This window comes from Theobroma umbraticum, unplaced genomic scaffold (assembly GCF_002168275.2).
Source record: "Theobroma umbraticum cultivar Fairchild unplaced genomic scaffold, ASM216827v3 scaffold_95.0, whole genome shotgun sequence".
Classification (NCBI taxonomy): Eukaryota; Viridiplantae; Streptophyta; class Magnoliopsida; order Malvales; family Malvaceae; genus Theobroma; species Theobroma umbraticum.
The window spans coordinates 7238065-7257327 of NW_018397257.1; the positions used below are offsets into that span (position 1 = coordinate 7238065).

At 32.7% G+C, this 19263-nt stretch overlaps 3 protein-coding genes across 3 annotated transcripts; all 3 read right to left on the bottom strand.

Annotated features, from left to right (window-relative positions):
• Positions 1-605: 605 nt before the first annotated feature.
• Positions 606-6322, bottom strand: RHF2A (RING-H2 group F2A). Its single transcript, XM_021422243.2, has 9 exons — positions 6095-6322; positions 5508-5639; positions 5378-5424; positions 2702-2764; positions 2483-2591; positions 1984-2375; positions 1735-1842; positions 1263-1619; positions 606-912 (listed from the first exon to the last, which is right to left on the bottom strand). The coding sequence occupies exons 1-8, from the start codon at positions 6098-6100 to the stop codon at positions 1310-1312; spliced, it is 1167 nt and encodes a 388-aa protein (XP_021277918.1). The 5' UTR covers positions 6101-6322; the 3' UTR covers positions 606-912; positions 1263-1309.
• Positions 6323-7424: 1102 nt separating this feature from the next.
• On the bottom strand, positions 7425-9045 carry LOC110412582 (uncharacterized). The gene has a single exon (XM_021423148.1). It carries the CDS (start codon positions 8030-8032, stop codon positions 7580-7582), a length of 453 nt encoding a protein of 150 aa, XP_021278823.1. The 5' UTR covers positions 8033-9045; the 3' UTR covers positions 7425-7579.
• Positions 9046-11447: 2402 nt separating this feature from the next.
• TPR7 (Tetratricopeptide repeat (TPR)-like superfamily protein) lies at positions 11448-18107 on the bottom strand. Its single transcript, XM_021422802.2, has 11 exons — positions 17762-18107; positions 16867-17097; positions 16082-16138; positions 15798-15926; positions 15492-15569; positions 15297-15367; positions 14952-15001; positions 14667-14841; positions 13572-14139; positions 13069-13212; positions 11448-12124 (listed from the first exon to the last, which is right to left on the bottom strand). The coding sequence occupies exons 1-11, from the start codon at positions 17855-17857 to the stop codon at positions 11978-11980; spliced, it is 1746 nt and encodes a 581-aa protein (XP_021278477.1). The 5' UTR covers positions 17858-18107; the 3' UTR covers positions 11448-11977.
• Positions 18108-19263: the final 1156 nt, after the last annotated feature.

Here is a 19263-nt window from a genome sequence, read left to right on the forward strand (position 1 = left end):
TTCGCAAACATGCAAAGCAATTTTCTCGGGCAAGGCATTGACTCTGGAAAGTTAGCTGCTTTTCTAACCGTAGTCGAGCAATATCAAGGTGTAGTTGTAACAAGCAAATTTGGTTGTAAATGGTTCAAACTTGCCCAAGTGGTTGTAGTAGGCCAGCTCATAAAAACTTACCAGTTCCAATACATGTTATGAGAGGCTTCACATCAACTATGGAGTAGGTTGGTTTATGGGTATGGCCATTTGGCATGTAGTGTCAGCGTTCTAGGCAGTTCATCATTGCTCATCACTTTCACCAGAAATTCAGTGTACTTCTTTTACAGGTCAGTTCTATAAAATATCACCGATGGGGTCTTGGTAAGTCTCTAACCGGTGATTTGTTAAACTTCACATGCATGAAAATATAATTGTCACTATCTTGCAATGTAAAACTTATTCTATGACACGGTTACATGTATCTCAAAAAATATCAGGTTAAGCTAAACGACACTATCACCACTCACTAGGGATATATATGTTGGAAATCTGAGCAACTATCTAACAGACTCGTTCCAGAACAAAGTTCCTGAGACGAGTAGAAATATATATAGTAGGGATAAAATGCTGTGTGGTCGTAGTAAAATTTATAATAATCCTCATGAAGCACCTCATCAAGCAAGAATTCGTCACAAGTTCAATACTTGGGCGCCTAGCATACAGGGCTTAGAATTATATTCATAAATTAAGTTTAAAATATAAACTAATTTACATAATCTGATAGTTCCTAGGTCCAAATATAAGAACCTTTCTATTTTGTTTTTCGGCGTCTTTTATTCTGAATCAGTTCTCAATCACCAACTGCTCTCTTCAAATGTCCGAGGATATATAGAATGGCTTGAAAAGGAGGACAAAGCACCCATCAAAAACATAACACATCTGGAAAAGAACATTTGACCCAGTATCAGAGAACACAATGTTTATTACGAATTAAAGATACATCACTAACGTAATGTCACAGCAATAGAACTAAAAGAATTGAAGAATAACTTATTAAAACAGCTGGTATGACTTATTAAAGATTATAAAAACTATATGTAGGAGAAGGAGAAGAAGAAGAAGAACTGAACTGAAGAACATATCATTTAAAAAAGGTGAACGATAACCACATGGGACAAATCATCATAGAAATAGAGTTTTCAATAGCTTTATAAAGGAAGGTATATCAAATAAAAGATCATCCATATGCTGCTACTGAAATCAAGAAATATTTCAACACCTCAGCTTACCTTTGAAGCTAAAAGACTTTCAGTTGATGCAGTTGCTGAAACAATACTTATTTGGAACCAGAACTTGCAGCACATGAAGCTTGTGCACTAGTGTCAGTCAAAGGAGTTTCTCCACTAGCATGTGATATCTGGTGGTTATCTGATTCCGTATTAGACCTATCTTCCAAACTGCTTGATACAGTAGAAGTGCTGGTTCTATTATCTCTGGTTTCCAGACGCTCCATCATGCGAGAGACTGTTGCAATGCCAGCATTAACCTCTCTCCTAACTTCAGAACCAATATCAGCCATGGACGCGTTGCGAGAGAAAAATCTCTCTTTCCACCCCCTTGTACTCTTTGAAATTGACTCTTTGTATCTAAATAAGATCCATAAGTCAAAATAAGAGTGCAAATTTTAAATAAATCATGTAAAAGAAAATATCAAAATATCACCCTACTTTAAAATGTCAAATGTCTCCATATAAGTAATACCTCATTGAAACAGCATTAAATCGTGATTTTAATGATTCTGAAAATGATTGGAATTCTGAAGGTCCTGCTCTATCTTGACTATTAGGAGAACACTGATTAGGAGACCTCCTGCAAGAGAACAATAAAAAATATTATTGTGATCGACATAAAGCAAGGCTGAAAGATGTGTTCTAAAGAAGTTTACCAGACACTTGACAGAACCACCTACTAAGAGAAAGATAAGCAAAATCAAGTTAGAGAACAGAGTACCTATTGTTCAAGGAATTTCCTTGATCATTGACTAAAATAACACTCGAGCCAGAAGCTGACGCAGACTGCTGATCAGCTTGGGCAGAAGGTAGTGGAGTAATTGAAGCTGAAGATTCTTCCCCCACTGTTCTTGCAGGAGAGGATGGAGTTCCAACAGTGATTGATGGGGCTGGTTCACCTTCTCTCTGAGTTGGAGATGAAGATATAGGACCGGTAGAGGGTGCATTAGGATGAGTGGAGAACACTAAGAACTGTGGACGACCTTGAGCTGATGACCTATTCCTCAGACCTTCCCTTCTTGCAATGTGACGTGCTCGGCCCATTGCAGCAGCAGCAGCCAAGTGCTGGATAATGCGCTCCTCAAGCTCCGCATCATTTGCCCCCACAGGCAGCTGCATTAAAAGCAACCCCATGAGTATGGCAGAATTGGGCTTTAGATTCAATTTAATGACAAATATGAGGATGCTAGGCGTCAAACTAGCAGATGAGAAGTACAAACATGTTGTAGTTCAAAATCCCCAAGAGTTGGATGATGAAATATGGTTGCATTTCTAGTGGGATTGAGCCGAAAACTCCTTTCACGTTCAACAGCCTCAAGCAACTCCTGACTGCAAAAGCAAGAAAATTATTAACATGTCATACATGTGGGCAAGAAGATTTTGGAACAGGTTAATAAAAAATAAAGCATGAAAAAAAAAAGCATAGATGCAATAACAACCTGGTTGGATCTTTCAGGCTTATTGGCTGCCAGCACATGGGGCACTGAGAACTCCTCTGACACCTGCAAGATTAAAATAGTAAAATGAAGAGTTAAGATAATTATTAATTGTTGTTTCTTTCCCATTTTGATAAGTAGAATGAACAAGATTCATATCCCATATAATGATATAAACTTCAATACAATATACAACCCATAAAGTTCAGATCAGATTCTTTTAGCAGGTAGAATGATTGAAGCTTAAGAGGGTCAAGGGGTTGAGTAAACTCATTGAACCAGTAGTTACAGACTTCTTGTAGTATGTAATTACTTTATCATCCATAATCTAATCATAATTGAAGTTGTCGATGATTTTCTTTGACAAATTCTTCTACAGCATCCAAGCTATTGAGCTCCAGAATTCAATCAAATGTGACTCCTCTCTTTTTTAAAATCTATGTTAGAATTATAGATCACTATTCTGGACTAGTTCTGAAATTGAATGGCAATAGATAGAAGAAAAGCTAGGGTTTTAAACTGGGGATTTCACTTGTTCATAACATGCAAAACTAATACTCTCTAATGCTCTCTTACATCCCAATAATCCATATTTTCCTTAGGTATTAGAATAACCAAAATTCAGAAGCTACAAGCCAAAACAACCTTAGATAGTGGTAGGGAGAGAGATGAGGGAAGCAGTTTTAACAAATAATGAAATTGACATCTAAAAATATTATACACACTCAATAACTAGCCACAGTTCATTCAAGTTATGTAATTCTCAAAAATGCCGTATATGCTATTTGTTTCTCATGTGTCATAAAATTTCCTAAAATTTATCATAGAAAATCCATGTCTATATCATGCATCACAAGATCATCACACACATATAGCAATTAGTCATGCATATTCTCAAATCGCAATTCACTTAAGTTTTGACAACAAAATTGTCATTATCTTGGTAAATATACAAAGAAAGTTCATAAGAATATATCAAAGTTTATATAGCCCATAAAATGAGATTAATGCAACAAAAGTTTAGTCAAGAAAGATAAGAGGGAAAAAAAGGGTAGAAAGACTGCATGGTAAGGACATTCGGAGCTGCTGCTTTTGGCCCAGCCACTCCTATCCCTCTTTATGTGGTTGAGCCCACAGGGCCAGGAGTTCCAATTGCAGGCTCCTGCTTAAAAAAAAGGGGTTATCCTGATTTCCGTAGGCGTAAAAAAGAAAAGAAAGGGTCATCCGAAAACACCAAAAGATAAGGAAAAAAAAAGAAAGTGACTTGAAGCTAGGTGAAACATAAAGCCATGTGCAATAACGCACAAAAGACAACAAGGCGATCCTATTGACATTTTTCCATTAAAGTCGCATTATAACAAAAATTTTGATTCACCAACAACTAACGAGAGATCCAACTGAAGTTATTAGAATGTTTTGAGGAAAAGTAAGGTCCTGCTAAGAGATCTACCAACATGCAGTAACCAATAAATGCATCTAAAAAAATTTTCAAAATGAAGAAAAGATGAAAAGAACCTGATAGCAGTAATTAGGATAAAGCATAAGAAGTTAATTCTTTTATCAATAAAAGAAAATATGCCTTAGTCTGAGTCTCTGAGATGCAGGGCCTTTTCCACCATCTGACACTCTAACCAAAATACTTACTGCAGTTTGGCCTCATTGGTCCCATGAAAATACGTGGTCAGGTTAAACTTGAATAAGCAATCTCCCATACAGGAAAAAGCTTTAAGCATTTAGGAATTTAGATATTTCACAACGAGTCCCTCAACTTCTAATAATTCCAAAGCTATTCCTAACTAGGATTGGTTTGCAAGGTACTCAAAGAAAAGGCATGTGAGGCTTTCACTAACTTTTCAACATGTTTTTGATATGGTCTTGAATTCTAGCAAAGAGGACCCTTTCTATATTGAGGCTCAGTAAAGGAGGGTATTTTGCGTTAAATCTTTCTGGAGGGAATTATTGAAACAAAACTCAAGATAAGGGAGGAAAAGCTTTCCATGGAAACCTATATCATAGAAAGCATCTTGTCTCTCAGAAACTTTCTTTTAGAATTTATTAGAATTGGGAATGATTGCCTAACATTTGACATGAGAAATTTTTGCTTCCATGGAGAAATCAAAATGCACATTAGGCGTGATTCACAATTTGCAATGCTTTCTTATCATGAACATGAAGTTCTGCCAACAACGTTGACAGAAGTTTGATCTCTTTTGTGGTGAACAGAAAGTGAAATAAACTTTAAACTCACACCCTAATACTGCTTTTGACCTGCCTGCACTCTAGACCTAGGCAACGAGGATGCCACTTGATTCTACTTAAGCATAACTAGATGATTTATTCTGCCATAATTTACAAAGCTTCCCACTTTTAAAATGCTAAGATGAACTTACAATGCATAACATATAACAATATAGAATCCAAAATTCTAACCCTGAGACAAGAGTGACAGCTGAATTAGTCCCCATTGGTAAACATTTTCCAAATTTTTACAAGTCAAATTAATTTGGGTATTTTACTAACCTAAATTATTTCCCTGACTGAATTATAAACCTAAATAGATAGCCACATTTGAGCTCAAAGCTAGACCATCAAGCCATCACTATTCACATATGCAGATATAACATGAACCATATAGAACATCTACAACAAATTTTATAACACGGATAAAGATTAGACTACCATTCAAGAATGCACTGAAGATGAAACTCATGCTTGCAACTGGTCACCTGTAAGGATGCAACAAACAAGGATCAAAGAAATGTCCATTCACATATCAAACAAATAATAATCAAATTTCAGGCATACATACCGTCGATGGGTCACTTTCACAGAATGCTTCAAGGCATATACTGCAGGTATCATCACAAGCATCCTGGATTCCCCCTTCCACAAAAGCTGCAGCCGAGGTTAAATTCGCCTCGGACTTGGTATCTTCCATCCCCTAAAAGGCCAAACACCAAAGCATCCATTTTTACTCTCAATTCCAAATTATAGAACAAATAGGAAATGAAATTAACATAAGTCCTAGGTACAAAATGAAACCAACAATCACCAGTAAAGATATTCGACACCTTGATAAAGACTAACCCATCAAAACAGTCCATATATAATCAACACCGAAGACACGGACACTACACTGATCAGATTCATAAAATCCGTTCACTTTAACAAAAGATCAACAAAATTAAGCCCTAAAAACTTCAAACAAAAAAAATTTAATAAAAAACAGAAACTCCAAAATTCACAATAAATACTGAAAACTACATATATATCACTAAAAATCCAAGCAAATTTTCCCACAAATTCCTAAACTTTACCTCCAATTTCTGAACAACCAAAGACTCCAAAGAAAAACCCAGAAAACAAAATAAAAAAAATACCCAGAATTTACTTTACCTCCATTTGAGAGTTTAACTAAGAAAGCCAGCAGATTGTCAAGCCAGTAGATCGATTAATGAAACAGGAGGGTTTAAAAAAGAAACTAGATTTTTTGAAGATTGAACGAAGGGGAAGACTTTGAAATTGGTTTTTATATTTTTTGTGAAGTTCTTAGGAAGAATCGATGAAAGTTGATGACTTTTTATTATTGTTAAGAGAGTGGGGAGAAGACTTTAGGCTAAGGGAAGTGAAAACTGGAAAAGAGGAAAAAAACAAAGAAGCTAAAGCTGGGTCCTGTGGCGTCTCTGATTTCGACACGTGTCAATTTCACTGTAATATCTTTGACGATTCTTTCTTTTATCAGTCTGTCACACTGCACTGACTTGGTTTAAGTACCAACACGTCAGCGTGAAAAATGGTTTAAAACTATAATATTATGTACATAATTTACATATTTAGTAATAATAAAAAATAAAAAAATTATAAATCGTGTTGGTGGTAATGAAAAATAATAATACATTAATCAATATCTTTCTATAAATATTACTAATAAGGTCATCAAATACCTTCACAACTTCTTTGGCAAAACTTTTGTTGTAATTATTAGTTTCATCTAGCATCTTTTATACATAAAGGAAGTAGAAATACCATCTAGCTTTATAGTATTTTATATTTTATTTTATCATTATTTATTTGGTAAAATATTCTTAAGAAAATTGTTAAATTTGCAAAGTTGACAAGTTGACGTGTGGATAGGACTATCCATCGATATCCCATATAGACAAAAACAAAAAGGTTTAAATAAGAGTCTCCTTTTTTTTTCTTTTTCTTTTTATAATAAATGCAAAATCTATTTTATGTTAAAAGATTTGAAATATTTTAACTGTAATTAACAGTTATTTTTTAATCATACAACGCCATTATTTACAACAACGGCATCGAACACACCTGTTTCCCAAAAAAATATTTTAATATTTTTGTATTGATTACTTACTGATGCACGCACATGTAATCGCACATACTTAAGAGTATGTTTAGCTTACTTTTTTTTTAATTTTAAAACTATTATAAAGTTATTATAAAAAATAAAATTTTATAAAATTAAATTACAACTGTTTGATAAAGTAAATTATATAAAATAATTTATTTTATCAAGATAAAATTAAGTATGCCATCTCATTAGTTTAGAAAAAAAATAATTTTCTACATTAATTTAGAATTGATGTTAAACAAAAAAATGGGGAAATCGAGCAACCAATTTACCTCTGATATTGAATTCTATTTAACCACATAGATTGTTGTATGGATGGGAAGTCGTGAGCCCTTTTCTAGTAATAGTTTGTCCAACTTTGAAAACACACCGAATAATATTCAATAAAAAGTGAGACAAAAATCTCAAATTTCCCCTTTTTTGTATCCACAAAAAAATAAAATTCCCATTCCAAAAGGTTCCCACATTTGATTTGATTTGTATCCATTTAGTTCCATCCTTCACGTGACATGTTACGTGTCTCTCTGTGATGGACTCCTCCAAAAACCAGTCCCATAAAACCGGTTCCACATCTCCTTCTCCAGATCAACGGCTCCTTTGGACTCATCGTTTCCGTCTTGCCCCACTTTCTCCACCATCCGATCCAGCTCAGCCTCCAACTCCTCCCTCGTGGGCCCAGCCTTAGACTGGCCCAACAGGCCCTGATTCTTCTTTGTCAAACGCTGCCGTTTCCGCCTTTTCCAGGCTTTCCTGCAAAGCCCAGTGGGAACCTTATAAAGGCCCAAAACAAGCAGCTCCATGACGGTACATGGGCAGCAGCAACATACCGCCGCACATTCCGCCGCGGTCCCACCGGCCACTTCCCCGAATTTCTTCCCTTTCCTCGCCGTCTTCTGATCCTCCGATAGCAAAAACGGTTGCCTACGTGTCAAAGGCGGTGATCTTATCAAAACCTGACGAGTCATTTTTCATCCAAAACGGAATTTATTTTCCGTATATTCTATATCTCTTCCTCTCGAAACCAAGAAAAAGGATTTAAAAAACGAAGGGGTAAAGAAGAAGAGAAGGTGTGAGTTTGAAAGAAGAAAAGATGGGAGAATGTGATTCTTGATTCATTTTGACCCTGGTTTTTTTCTTAATCAATCAAGAAAGCACAACCAAGTGAAGGAAAAATTGGGGTATATGACAGAATAAAAGGGAAATCCGCCAAGGAAATCAAAGATTTCTTAACAAAGCGGAGGATTAGCCAGGACCATCCAAAGGTAATTCAACGGTTTCTTTTGTTCGTTTCCTTAATTTGGTTTGTGATATTAATAGTACTACTAACGAAGAAACTGTTTAGTTTCTCTGTTTCTCTTTTTTTTTTCCTTTTTCCAGGAGAAGAAACTGTGTAGGTAAATGGAAATGGATGCACAGAGAGCCTAGTGGTTTAATAAGGTTTCGATTTTTTGGTTTTCCAAGGAACACTTTGATAACAGCACCCCGTGGTCAACGGAAAACTTAGATGAAGGATTAAGCAATTTTCATTTCGAATTACCGTTTTTTATTTTTCATTATAGATAAAGAAATTTCATTATTTTGATTGATTGCTATTTACTTATTTTTTCTTTTTTATTTATAATTTATAAAAATAAAAGAAAAAAATAAATCAAATATAATAAAATCTGGCCCAAGCGTTTGGCGGAGCGTCCGTATCATAAAAAATCAAATGTACAAATCCCGATTGCTACAAGGGAAAAGGGCGATGGCGTCCACGTGTGAGCTGACTGGGATGTCTTGAAGATGGACGGCCTAGATTGGACAATGGGAAATGATTTTGACCGCCGCCGTCAGCTTGCAGAAGCGTTACCGAATATTATTAAATAGCTTTAATTATAAGCCGGCACAAAGGACTGCAGGCGAGTCAGTGGTTGGTGTGCTAACAGTCAAATTGTTTGTGGAATTGACTTTCTATGTACTTCCATTAATGTTTTTGTTAAAAGATATAATAAATACTGATTCATTGTTAGGCACGCGCGCCGTATCTTACATGCTTCTTTAAAACATAATTCTTCTCTTCCAACAGCACTTAATGAGACGAATTGAATGAATGAGAAATATGTCAAAAAAATTTAATGCTCAATTAATAATTTTAATTGATATAAAAAAGAACTTAACCATAAATTGCAATTACCCCCCAAAAAAAAACATACTCTCAAATCCAATTAAAAACATACACATTTAACAAAATATTTATTATAAGTCAAATAAATTAAAATTTTAGATATGGACAATGAAAGAGAAATTAAAAATAAAAAATAAAAAAAAAACTTGATTAATTTTTAAGGAAGCACAATTACGCAGCCATATGGAACGGTCCACAATGGTCAGATCTTATGAGATCTCAACCATGAGGGTTAGGTTAGATTTTAATAAAAGATGATTGGAATTTAACTAACAATTGAAAAGTCATAAGACTAAAAATTTATGACAATGCAACATTTAAGTTTTAGGTACGTCAGTTAAGTTCATATAATATAAGCTACTCCATTGTCTACATAGACTATTCAAGTACATTTAACAAGATTAATTTTTGTCAAGTACAACCAACCCACCTCAAAGTTTCACACATGTATTATGCACTATAATAGCCGCGTTAGTTCGTTAGAAAAGTTAATGGGTATCTTATCATTAAATATCTTGCATTACTTTAACCCGATTAGATAAAATTAAAGTACTTTACAATTAGGCCTAAGCAATTCTCGAGTTTGGTAAAATTTAAATAATGGTCTTAAAATGCCCACTATTTAAATCTAATTAGAATTTATCATTGTTAAAATTAAATTTTAATTTTATATATTTTTTGTTAATCAATTCCTTATAATTAATATAATCTTGACTAAAATTCATTAATTGTTATAAATATAATTTTGAACTTTAATTTTTTTAATGAATTAATTTTAATTTATTAATTAAATTTTTGTTAATAATATATATAAATTAATTTAGATCTTGTAATTAGATATTTAATGGGTATATATAATTAATGAATAATTCTAAAATATTAGGGTACATGATTGGATAATAATTCAAAATATAATACAATATTTATAAAGTTCGAATAACTTATAAAAATAATAAAAATCATGTAAAGATATTTGAAAACTAACAGATTTACTGACATTTACATTCTTAACGTTAATTTCACTGCAAAGCCTTAGGAATAAGCATCTTCTACATCAAACATATTTAATGAATCCATACATATCTCATGCACTCCAACTTTTAATCAATCATATACTTATGAAATAAATAAAAATAGAGATGGTAATGGGTATTCTATTATAAGATACTTACGAGTATCTGACTCAGTTATATAGGATCAGAATACCTTATAATCGGGTTTAAGACGGATTTAGATAATGATTTCATTACCCGTATCGAGTTCAAGTAGGGTTCATATATTACCCTTTGGATACCCACTACCTGGACCCCATTATGTTAATATTCAAATTATGCATATACTTGTTCTAAATCCGATTTTAATACCTGTTTATATATTTTTTATTATTATTTAAATGATTAAATTAAAAATAATCAACATTAGTACATCTATAAAGAGCTGACACATATATTAAAAAGTATGATTATTCAAATTATTAATGTGATGACATTAATATATTTAAATTAAAAAGTTATTATACTATTAATTATGTTTAAATAATATGAATATCACATATCATATTATAAAAGAATATCATTATTATTATCTCTATACTTTAAATTTAAATATATTTAGTTTTTATTTTGTGTTAACATTATAAAAATTATAACTTATAAAATTATTAATTAATATATATATATATATACACACATACTTTATAATATATAACATATAATGTCTTTTAATAAATACACTTTATATTATATATTATATTTATTTATAAACAAATATAATTACTATTATATAAGTTAATAATTACTAAATAATAAAATAATATTAATTTATATTATATATTATGTTCATTTATAAACACACTTTATAGTTTTTGATTATTTAAATTTAAATTTTATTATTTATGTTTTTATTAATTTAATTAGTAATTAATTATATAAAATATGTAAAAAAAAATATTTACGTTTGGGGAGTAATTAAGTACTCATGAAAAACATTTTAATAATTTTTTTATCTACTTGAGTTTTTAAACAAATTAAGATAATTATAGAATACCGAAAATGTATTAAGATTAAGATAAAGATAATAATTTTTAAAATTATTCAAGTAATTAATAAAGTTCGAGTATTTGAGTTTTTATAAAATTATAGTTCACGTACTTTGCAATTAACAGATATCCTACCAGTGACGACCAAAGTAAATAACAGAATAACATGTTCCAAGGATTTTACGCCAGAGGGGCAAGATGCAAATTTCCATTAAAATATTGTAGTCCACAAAATGTAAATTTGATAGAAACAAATATACTATATGTAAAGAGGGAAAACAAGATATCTAACACACCTCTCTTTATGAAATTGAAATAAAATAAATTCTGATCAGTAGGTCACGTGTGGCCTAAATGCTGTATGCAGTATGCGCATAATATTACAAAAAATGGAAGTCAGTTTGATATCATACCAGGATCATCCCTTTGGATTTCCTTTTCAGTAACCCGGGCATATTCTAATCACCTACGATACAAAGGAAGCATCAAGGCTGAACTCCATCAACCAGTGACATACAAAAGAAATCCTGACCACCAGTCCATCCATTGAGACACACCACCTTTTCTTAAGTGAAGTGTACATATGGTGCTTAAAATTCCTCTCTTCCCATCTTGCAAACCCGGAGGCATGTTAGTTTTCAACACCACCTCAATTAGAAGTAGAAATTCCATGGTATGTTTCATTCAAAACCAGAGATCACAACCATTCTAATTACCAATGAAGCCCAACCGGTGAAGAATCACTGCTATGATGAGCATGCATATTGCCAGAATCATACCAGGCTTCCCAAGTAACCAGTTCTTTGCCTTCTTTGCAACTTCTGCTCCTCTCTGAATCCTATCTACCCAGCGCATCTGCAACAATATAGCGAGGGAGAAAACATTATTGTTTGAAGGCAAAGGTGTAAACATTAGGGTAGAGAAAAGTCCAACACAATCAGCCAAATAAGAGACCTTCTTAACACAAAACGATTATGATGGATGGTCAATAGTCATGAACATCTTACACCAGTTTATAAGGGGCTTGTACCTCATTTCACAACTTAACATAGCCCAACTTTTTATATCTAATTAAATTTAAAGTGGGTACATGAGCCCTGTGGAAGTGATTACACATGTATAATCAGGCAGGTCACTCCTGCTTTTCTTATTTTTCACAGGTAACAACAATCTGCACAATGGCAGTCACTTCAAAATCAGGTTCTTAAGTATAGGTTACAAACACTAATAGAGAATTCAGCAGAACATCATCAACAGTTCAACAAAAAGAAGATTCTCAGATCCATTAAACTTCTGATCTAAGCATTTTGTCAACGACAAATACAATGCAACAAACTTCCATGAAAACAAGGTAACACAGAGAACACCATTTGCACTAATGCAAAAGAGCAAACAGAAATGAAATTGAACATCGTTATCCAATTACATAGAAGTTGGGACCTCTAGAAACAATTCAGCATGGAAATGACACACATCTATCCTTTTCTTTCTTTCATTCCACCTCTAAACTCCTCACAAGATACATAAGATACTTTTGCAGAAGGAAATTAAAAGATCAAAAACAAAGAAAAAGAACAATGAAATTGACGATCCCAATCTTTTGCCCTTTTCTCCCATTAATTAACTTAACAACCACAGACTTAACAGCGATAGATTAAAAAAAAACTCAGACAAAACCACAATATTAAACTAAGAATTTGAGAAATCTATTAGAGTATTTATTATGACAAGTGCTTCATCATTTATATGTACCAAGTCCTGAATTGCAAGAAAATATAAAAACAGTGTATCAAACATACCATTCTATCCAAGCCTTCAGGTGATAAAGATGACATAGCTTGTTGAGCTTTTGCAGCATCTTCCCGAGACAGCTTCAATCCAAATTGTTCACTCATGTTTGCCATCATGTCTGGGCTCATATTTTTCATCATTGATGCAAACATCTGCCCAGTTCACATGTAACAAGATATTAATCAACAAGAACTTGGGGTAATGCACGCTTAATATCATGAAGATACTGAGGCAGTTGAGAAGGACAACATTCTATCAGCAATTGCATATATCAGCATTAAAATGTAAAAACTGATTCAACACTCTTGTCCCTTGCATCAGAAACTTATTTTCTGCATTTATGGTCTTTCTTTCTTTTTCTGTTTCATTTTTTTTTTAAAGCCTGCACATTTGCAATAATCTGAGCAATTTCAAAAGCCAGGAAGTTAGAAAGACTAATTTAACATGCTGCTAAGAAAAATAATAACAACAGCACCAAAGATCCAATAATGTAAAAAATATATCCTCACACCTGCCGCATAGCTGGGTCTTTCATTTGGTTTCTCATCTGTTCTTGTAAATCAGCAGTTGATGCTGGAAAACTTGACTGGGCGTTCATTGAGTTTGGAAAATGACTTGAAGAACTGGTTTCACCAAAACCAATGTTCTCATTGGTGAGAGATGCTGTCTGAGATTCTGGATATTTTACCTGGGCATCTGAACCTAGTCTGTTACTGTTTACATCTGTTGATGCGGGAATAGAGTCTGTCCCTTTCAAAGAAGCTGCCATTTCAAACATTTTTTGAAGCTCTTCTGGGGGCATCTTGGTCATCATATCAGTTGCAGTTTTAAGCGTCTCAGGTGTCACATTTGGAGGAACTGATCCAGGTCCAAATCCATTTTTCAAAGGACCTGTATATGGGTTTTCTCCCTGAAATGAAGAAGCCAATTGAGCCATTTTTTGTAGCTCTTCAAGTGACATCTTGCTGATCATATTTGAAGCAGTCTTAAACATGTCTGGTGACACCTCTCCAACTTTACCGCCACTCATAGCAGCAAGGGTGTCAGGATCAGCATTAGAAATGAAATTCTGAAATGATCTGCAAATTGCAAGGGGAAATGAGAAAATAAATAATAATAGAGCACAAAAAATAGCAATAGCACAGGACATGAACTATCAGCATTAATGGGCTAAAAAGGTTGGAAAAGAATTGGAAAACAATAAAAATACTGAATAAGTGAGTTTGGTTCTGTGGAAGGACTTGCCACAATTTGTGCCCTATTGTTTCATTTAAATCCTCCAACTTTTCCTTCAATCAGCAGTAACCTTTTAAGGTCATAATTTCCTTTATCCATCCATGTACATACACCAAAGTGGATTGTATTTATGTGCATAATATCATGTGACTAGTTACTGCAAAGATTTCAGAGCTAAAACAAGGAGAAATTAAGAGATCGGAAACCCCACTGATATTATCCTCAAGTTTCATATGTTCAGATCATTAATAGATTTTAGAAGTCAATTTTTATATTGACATAATCCAATCGGAAATGACAGAATTTGGTATTACCAGACTAGGCTACTGAAGATAGCCTAACAGACAGTTTCGTGATCATGAAAACAAACCTAAGTGCTTCTGGATCATCCTTTAGAGCCTGCAGACACTCAGAATTGGTTGTCAAGTCAGAGACCTTTTTCCCGATCTCACTCTTAGAGAATCCAGTACTTTCTCGAGGTTGTTTCAATGAACATTCAGAAGAGGTGCTTGCAGCTTCTTCAGTTATTTCTTCAATTACTACTCCTGTAAAATAAGGAGCAAATAGAAGTGTAAACATCTGAACATGGAAAAACATATATGAGAGAGACAGAGAGTAGCTCTAAGAAAATGCAAAACAAGCGATAATAACTTACCTCGAGGTGCCTGAGAACTGCCTTCTCTAGCCAATCTTTCCTCAGCATCCCTACATAAATATTTGACATCAATAACCACCATGGAACATTGAACAAAAAACACCTTTTCATCAATTTTATGAATATTATTTAATAACTAGTTGTTTAATAACTAGACCACATCTCATGAGTCTAAATAGCAACTGCATTTCTTTAAAGAAAAACAATTAGAAAAAATGCACTTTTATCCCACCCAATAATAGTCAAATGGGCTGATGTTGGTGCATAAATTAACTTTAGAAGTGAATGCAGTGCTGACTACAACTTATCCCGTAATTCCGCAATCTGAGTCAAATAAATTCATACCTCAAGACATCTGCAATTGTTTCATCATCAGGGGAAACTTCATGTGCCTTGCTCAAGTCCGAGACAGCATCCTAATAAATTTGAAAAAGGTTGTTACCAAAAGCAACCTAATGAGCAAGTTATTCCAAAAGTTGAAAAGTATAAAAATGCAATTCAGCAACTGTTGATAAAAACCCATATGCATATAACACTTACTTCTAATTGGCCAAGTTCTTTATAAGCTTGACCTCTTCGGTAAAGAGCTTTCACATTCTTTGCATCATATGACAAAACCTGAAAGTAGAAATACATAATTTTAGCTAGAAAGAAGATAGAAGGTCACAAGGTAGGAAACTGTACAGAGGACTATCAATCTATCTGTTTATTGAATTAGTAGTCTAGTCTACTGATAACAAATAGTTTCATGTCATATCTTCGGAATGGGGATAACTTTAGGATATAACTTATGAAAAAATCTATCATACTACCATGACAATAAAGGAGAAAATGGCATCTTCATACCTCAGAGCCTTCTTTTATACACTCATCATATTGCCTTGTTTTCAAGTAACAGGACATCAGATTAAGAGAGCATGCTAGTAAAACTGTTCTTCCTTTGGAGGATGGAATTCCTTTCAGGTTTTTCTTTGCCTAAGATTGTCAAAGAGACAATGAGGATTCTAATTAAAATGAAAAGAAAATAAATACAAACTGCAATAATTTTGAAAAAAAATAAAAAATAAAAATAAACTGCAAGAATTTATCTCATATAGGAAAAAAGACCAAAGATAAAATTGCTGGCTTACAAGCAAATATTTCTCAGAGGCATCATTGAACTTCCCCTGCTTATGAAGCTCATTCCCCTGGCAAATTTATATATACATATATATATATATATATATATCCATGTCAGATGCCAGTTAATAAGGAATAACAAGGAAAACAAAAAACAGTAACAGGGCAGACCGTAATTAAAGTTAAAGTTAAAGAATATACATATAAGACATTGATTTATGTTCTTACCCTCTCCTTTGAAAATGAATTCCTTATCAAAAAGGCCTTCTGGAGATTCAATGTGTAAAATTAACAATGATTGTACCTTAGTTTTTGGAAACTGATTAACAGACACTTATTTAGATACATACAAAAAAAAAAAGTCATGCACTTAAATAGAATAGAGGTAGTCTTATTGTATTCCACAACAACATGCACATGATGCATCACTAGCAAGGAATTGCCTCTACAAATGAGTCATAGTGTATGTTGTCACACACAACTGATCTCTGGTATTTTTTACTTACAACTCATGTTTTTGACTAATATGTTTTAAGTTCTGCAGCTTAATGATTTAAGACAACCCAATAAAATGATAGTATCTCATCACAGCTTTTACAACGTGTTTAGTTCTTTACAACTTTTAAAAGAAAGAGCACTGCAGCTTTTTTATTAGCTTCAGGGTTCCTATGGTGTTCCCTTTCTTTAAGATTATGGAGTAACAAGTCTTCTATCCAGTTGGGCATATATTTTCATCTATACGAGAGATTGAAAAATATCAACAGCAATGATGTGATTTTGGATGGCAATAATGCACCTGATTCTTCAACATCTGAGCTGCACTTAATTCATAAGTGATCTGAGCATCAGCACGGGCACGTATGGCAGCTATCTCTTCAGGTGATGCATTAGCCATTTTCTCACCAATCTCTGCCATCTCCTCAGGACGTGTATGCTTTAACTGTTCTGCAGCATGTCTCAAGTCTTCCGGCCTCATGTTCTTCATGCTTTCTGAGGCCATTCTCATCAAATCGGGATTAGACATCATCTGCAATTCCATTCAAACCACGATAAAAGCAAGCATTAATGTTAATTCCAGAAAAAGAAATGCACATACTCAAGTACGAACTGATTACTTCTTCGATTTCAGTTCTTTCCATGTGTGAAATATTCAGGTCTATAGGTGGAACTGGTTTATGTTTACTTCATAACCAAGTTCAGCTGAAACCCACAACTCATTACTAAACCTAACAAAATGTGGGCTAAATTAATTTTATTCCAAAATCTCAATTCTTGAAGAAATTCAAGCAATAAAGATATATCAGCAGACTAATTAATTTTGCAAAAATAAGAAATTCAATTCCCTGAAAAAAGGGTAACTAACTTAAAATTTGTGCTCGAAAACAAAATATCATATAAAACTGCTAAATTGAAAATCAGAGATTATTTATAAAAAAGCATTAAAAACGTAATTTACACAGGTTTTCTTCTTCAATTCAACTACAGACACTCAATAAGAAAGCAATCCCACTAAGAACTTTTATGCGAATAGAAATAAAATCAATATTGAAATCCAACATAAATTCCAAAAAAAAACTAAAATACCCAGATTGAAATATATATCAAATTTACCAAATCCTACATGGGTTTAACAATTCTGATCAAAACAAAATAAAAAAATGCTATAAAAAAAGAAAAATAGAAAACTGAACCTGTTGCTGGATCTTGGCTAACTCAGCGGGTGACATACGACTCATCTGTTCCTGAGCGATTCTAAACAACTCAGGATCCATCATTCCGTTGAACATTCTGGTCAATTTTATTTTTAACAAAACTTCCTCAGATCAAATTTATAAATTGAATTACAAACAAGTATAAGAATCTAAAGAATTGGGTAAAAACTCAAAGAAAAGTTAATGGGGAAGGTTTCCCTTATTCTGGATTTTGTAGCTTTATTTCAAAGAGAGACAAGTGGTCGCCCACCAAACGCGAATTTGGAAATTCAAGGGCCAAAGAAGAGTCGAATATGCTATGCTTCGATGAAATAACATGGATGCCTAGTCGGCTTGTTGGCTTTATAAAAAGTTGGGAACCCAACCAGATTAATTAAGGGTGGGCAAATGAATATCTGAGTGATTTGGTTTAAAGATCAAATAGGTTAACTATTTTTAAAAATTTAATTAAAATCGTTCAAGTATAAAATAGGATTAAATCCATGAAATATAGAATTAATTTAGTTGATCTAGTTATGGATTAATAGATTAAAATTTTATTATTATTTTTAAAAAATTATAATATTAAAATTCATAAACTTTATTCATAATTATATGTATATGAAATTAATGATATAATTTATATATTAAAATTTATATAAATAATAATTAATTATAAATATGAAGTATTTTAAAAAATAACTATTAAAAATAAGATATTTTTAAAAATAACTTCTTTTATAATTTTAATTATTTTTAACCAAATTGGATAAAATTACCTTTAATAAAATTTCACGTCATGATGTTATACATCGTATACAGAAACATGTTACACACTGTATACAAAAATATGTTACATACCATGGTTAGATTGTTACACGCCATCTACAAAAACGTGTGACATGCTATGTACAAATATGTTACACGTCATGTTAAGAAAAATACTGTTGTTGCACGTCATGTACAAAAACATGTTACACGCCATGGTTAAAAAAAAGTTGTTACACGTTATGTTAAAAAAAAATATTGTTATTACACGTCATGTTGAAAAAATATTATTATTACACGTCATATTCAAAAACATTTTGTTACACTTTACTGCCTAAATTGTTATAGTTACTTACAAACCAAAACTTCAAATCTTCTCAACTCTTTTTTTTTTGTTTTTTATTTTTTTGATAATTTGACACCTATTAAAGTATTTCTAACATATTTTTATAAATCAAAACACAAATTTCCTTATCTAAAACACCTATTTTGAGTAAAAATCGAAAAAAAAATTTCATTGAAAACCTAGATTTATAAATTATAAATTTTTGAGTTTATTAGTATCTAGATCGTGAATTCTATTGTTTAGTTTTATACGAAATACTTAAAAATCAAATTCTTCAAATAGTCATCTACTCAAGCGCATCAAAACCATCGTTTGGTGTCTTCAAAGTGCTGGAAAGAAAAATTTGAAAGCATGAGAAAGAGAAATTGATAGCATAGAAAACGAATGC

Excerpts from the sequence above, each read along its gene's own strand:
- RHF2A (XM_021422243.2), bottom strand. Across the intron at positions 2,592-2,701 it reads AGCCTGAAAGATCCAACCAG|TCAGGAGTTGCTTGAGGCTG; the intron begins GTTGTTATTGCA and ends TTGCTTTTGCAG. Across the intron at positions 1,620-1,734 it reads TTTAATGCTGTTTCAATGAG|ATACAAAGAGTCAATTTCAA; the intron begins GTATTACTTATA and ends GATCTTATTTAG.
- LOC110412582 (XM_021423148.1), bottom strand. The coding sequence starts at position 8,032 with ATGACTCGTCAGGTTTTGATAAGATCACCGCCTTTGACACGTAGGCAA.
- TPR7 (XM_021422802.2), bottom strand. The coding sequence starts at position 17,857 with ATGTTCAACGGAATGATGGATCCTGAGTTGTTTAGAATCGCTCAGGAA. Across the intron at positions 15,002-15,296 it reads ACAATTGCAGATGTCTTGAG|GGATGCTGAGGAAAGATTGG; the intron begins GTATGAATTTAT and ends ATATTTATGTAG. Across the intron at positions 12,125-13,068 it reads CTGAAGGCTTGGATAGAATG|ATGCGCTGGGTAGATAGGAT; the intron begins GTATGTTTGATA and ends ATATTGTTGCAG.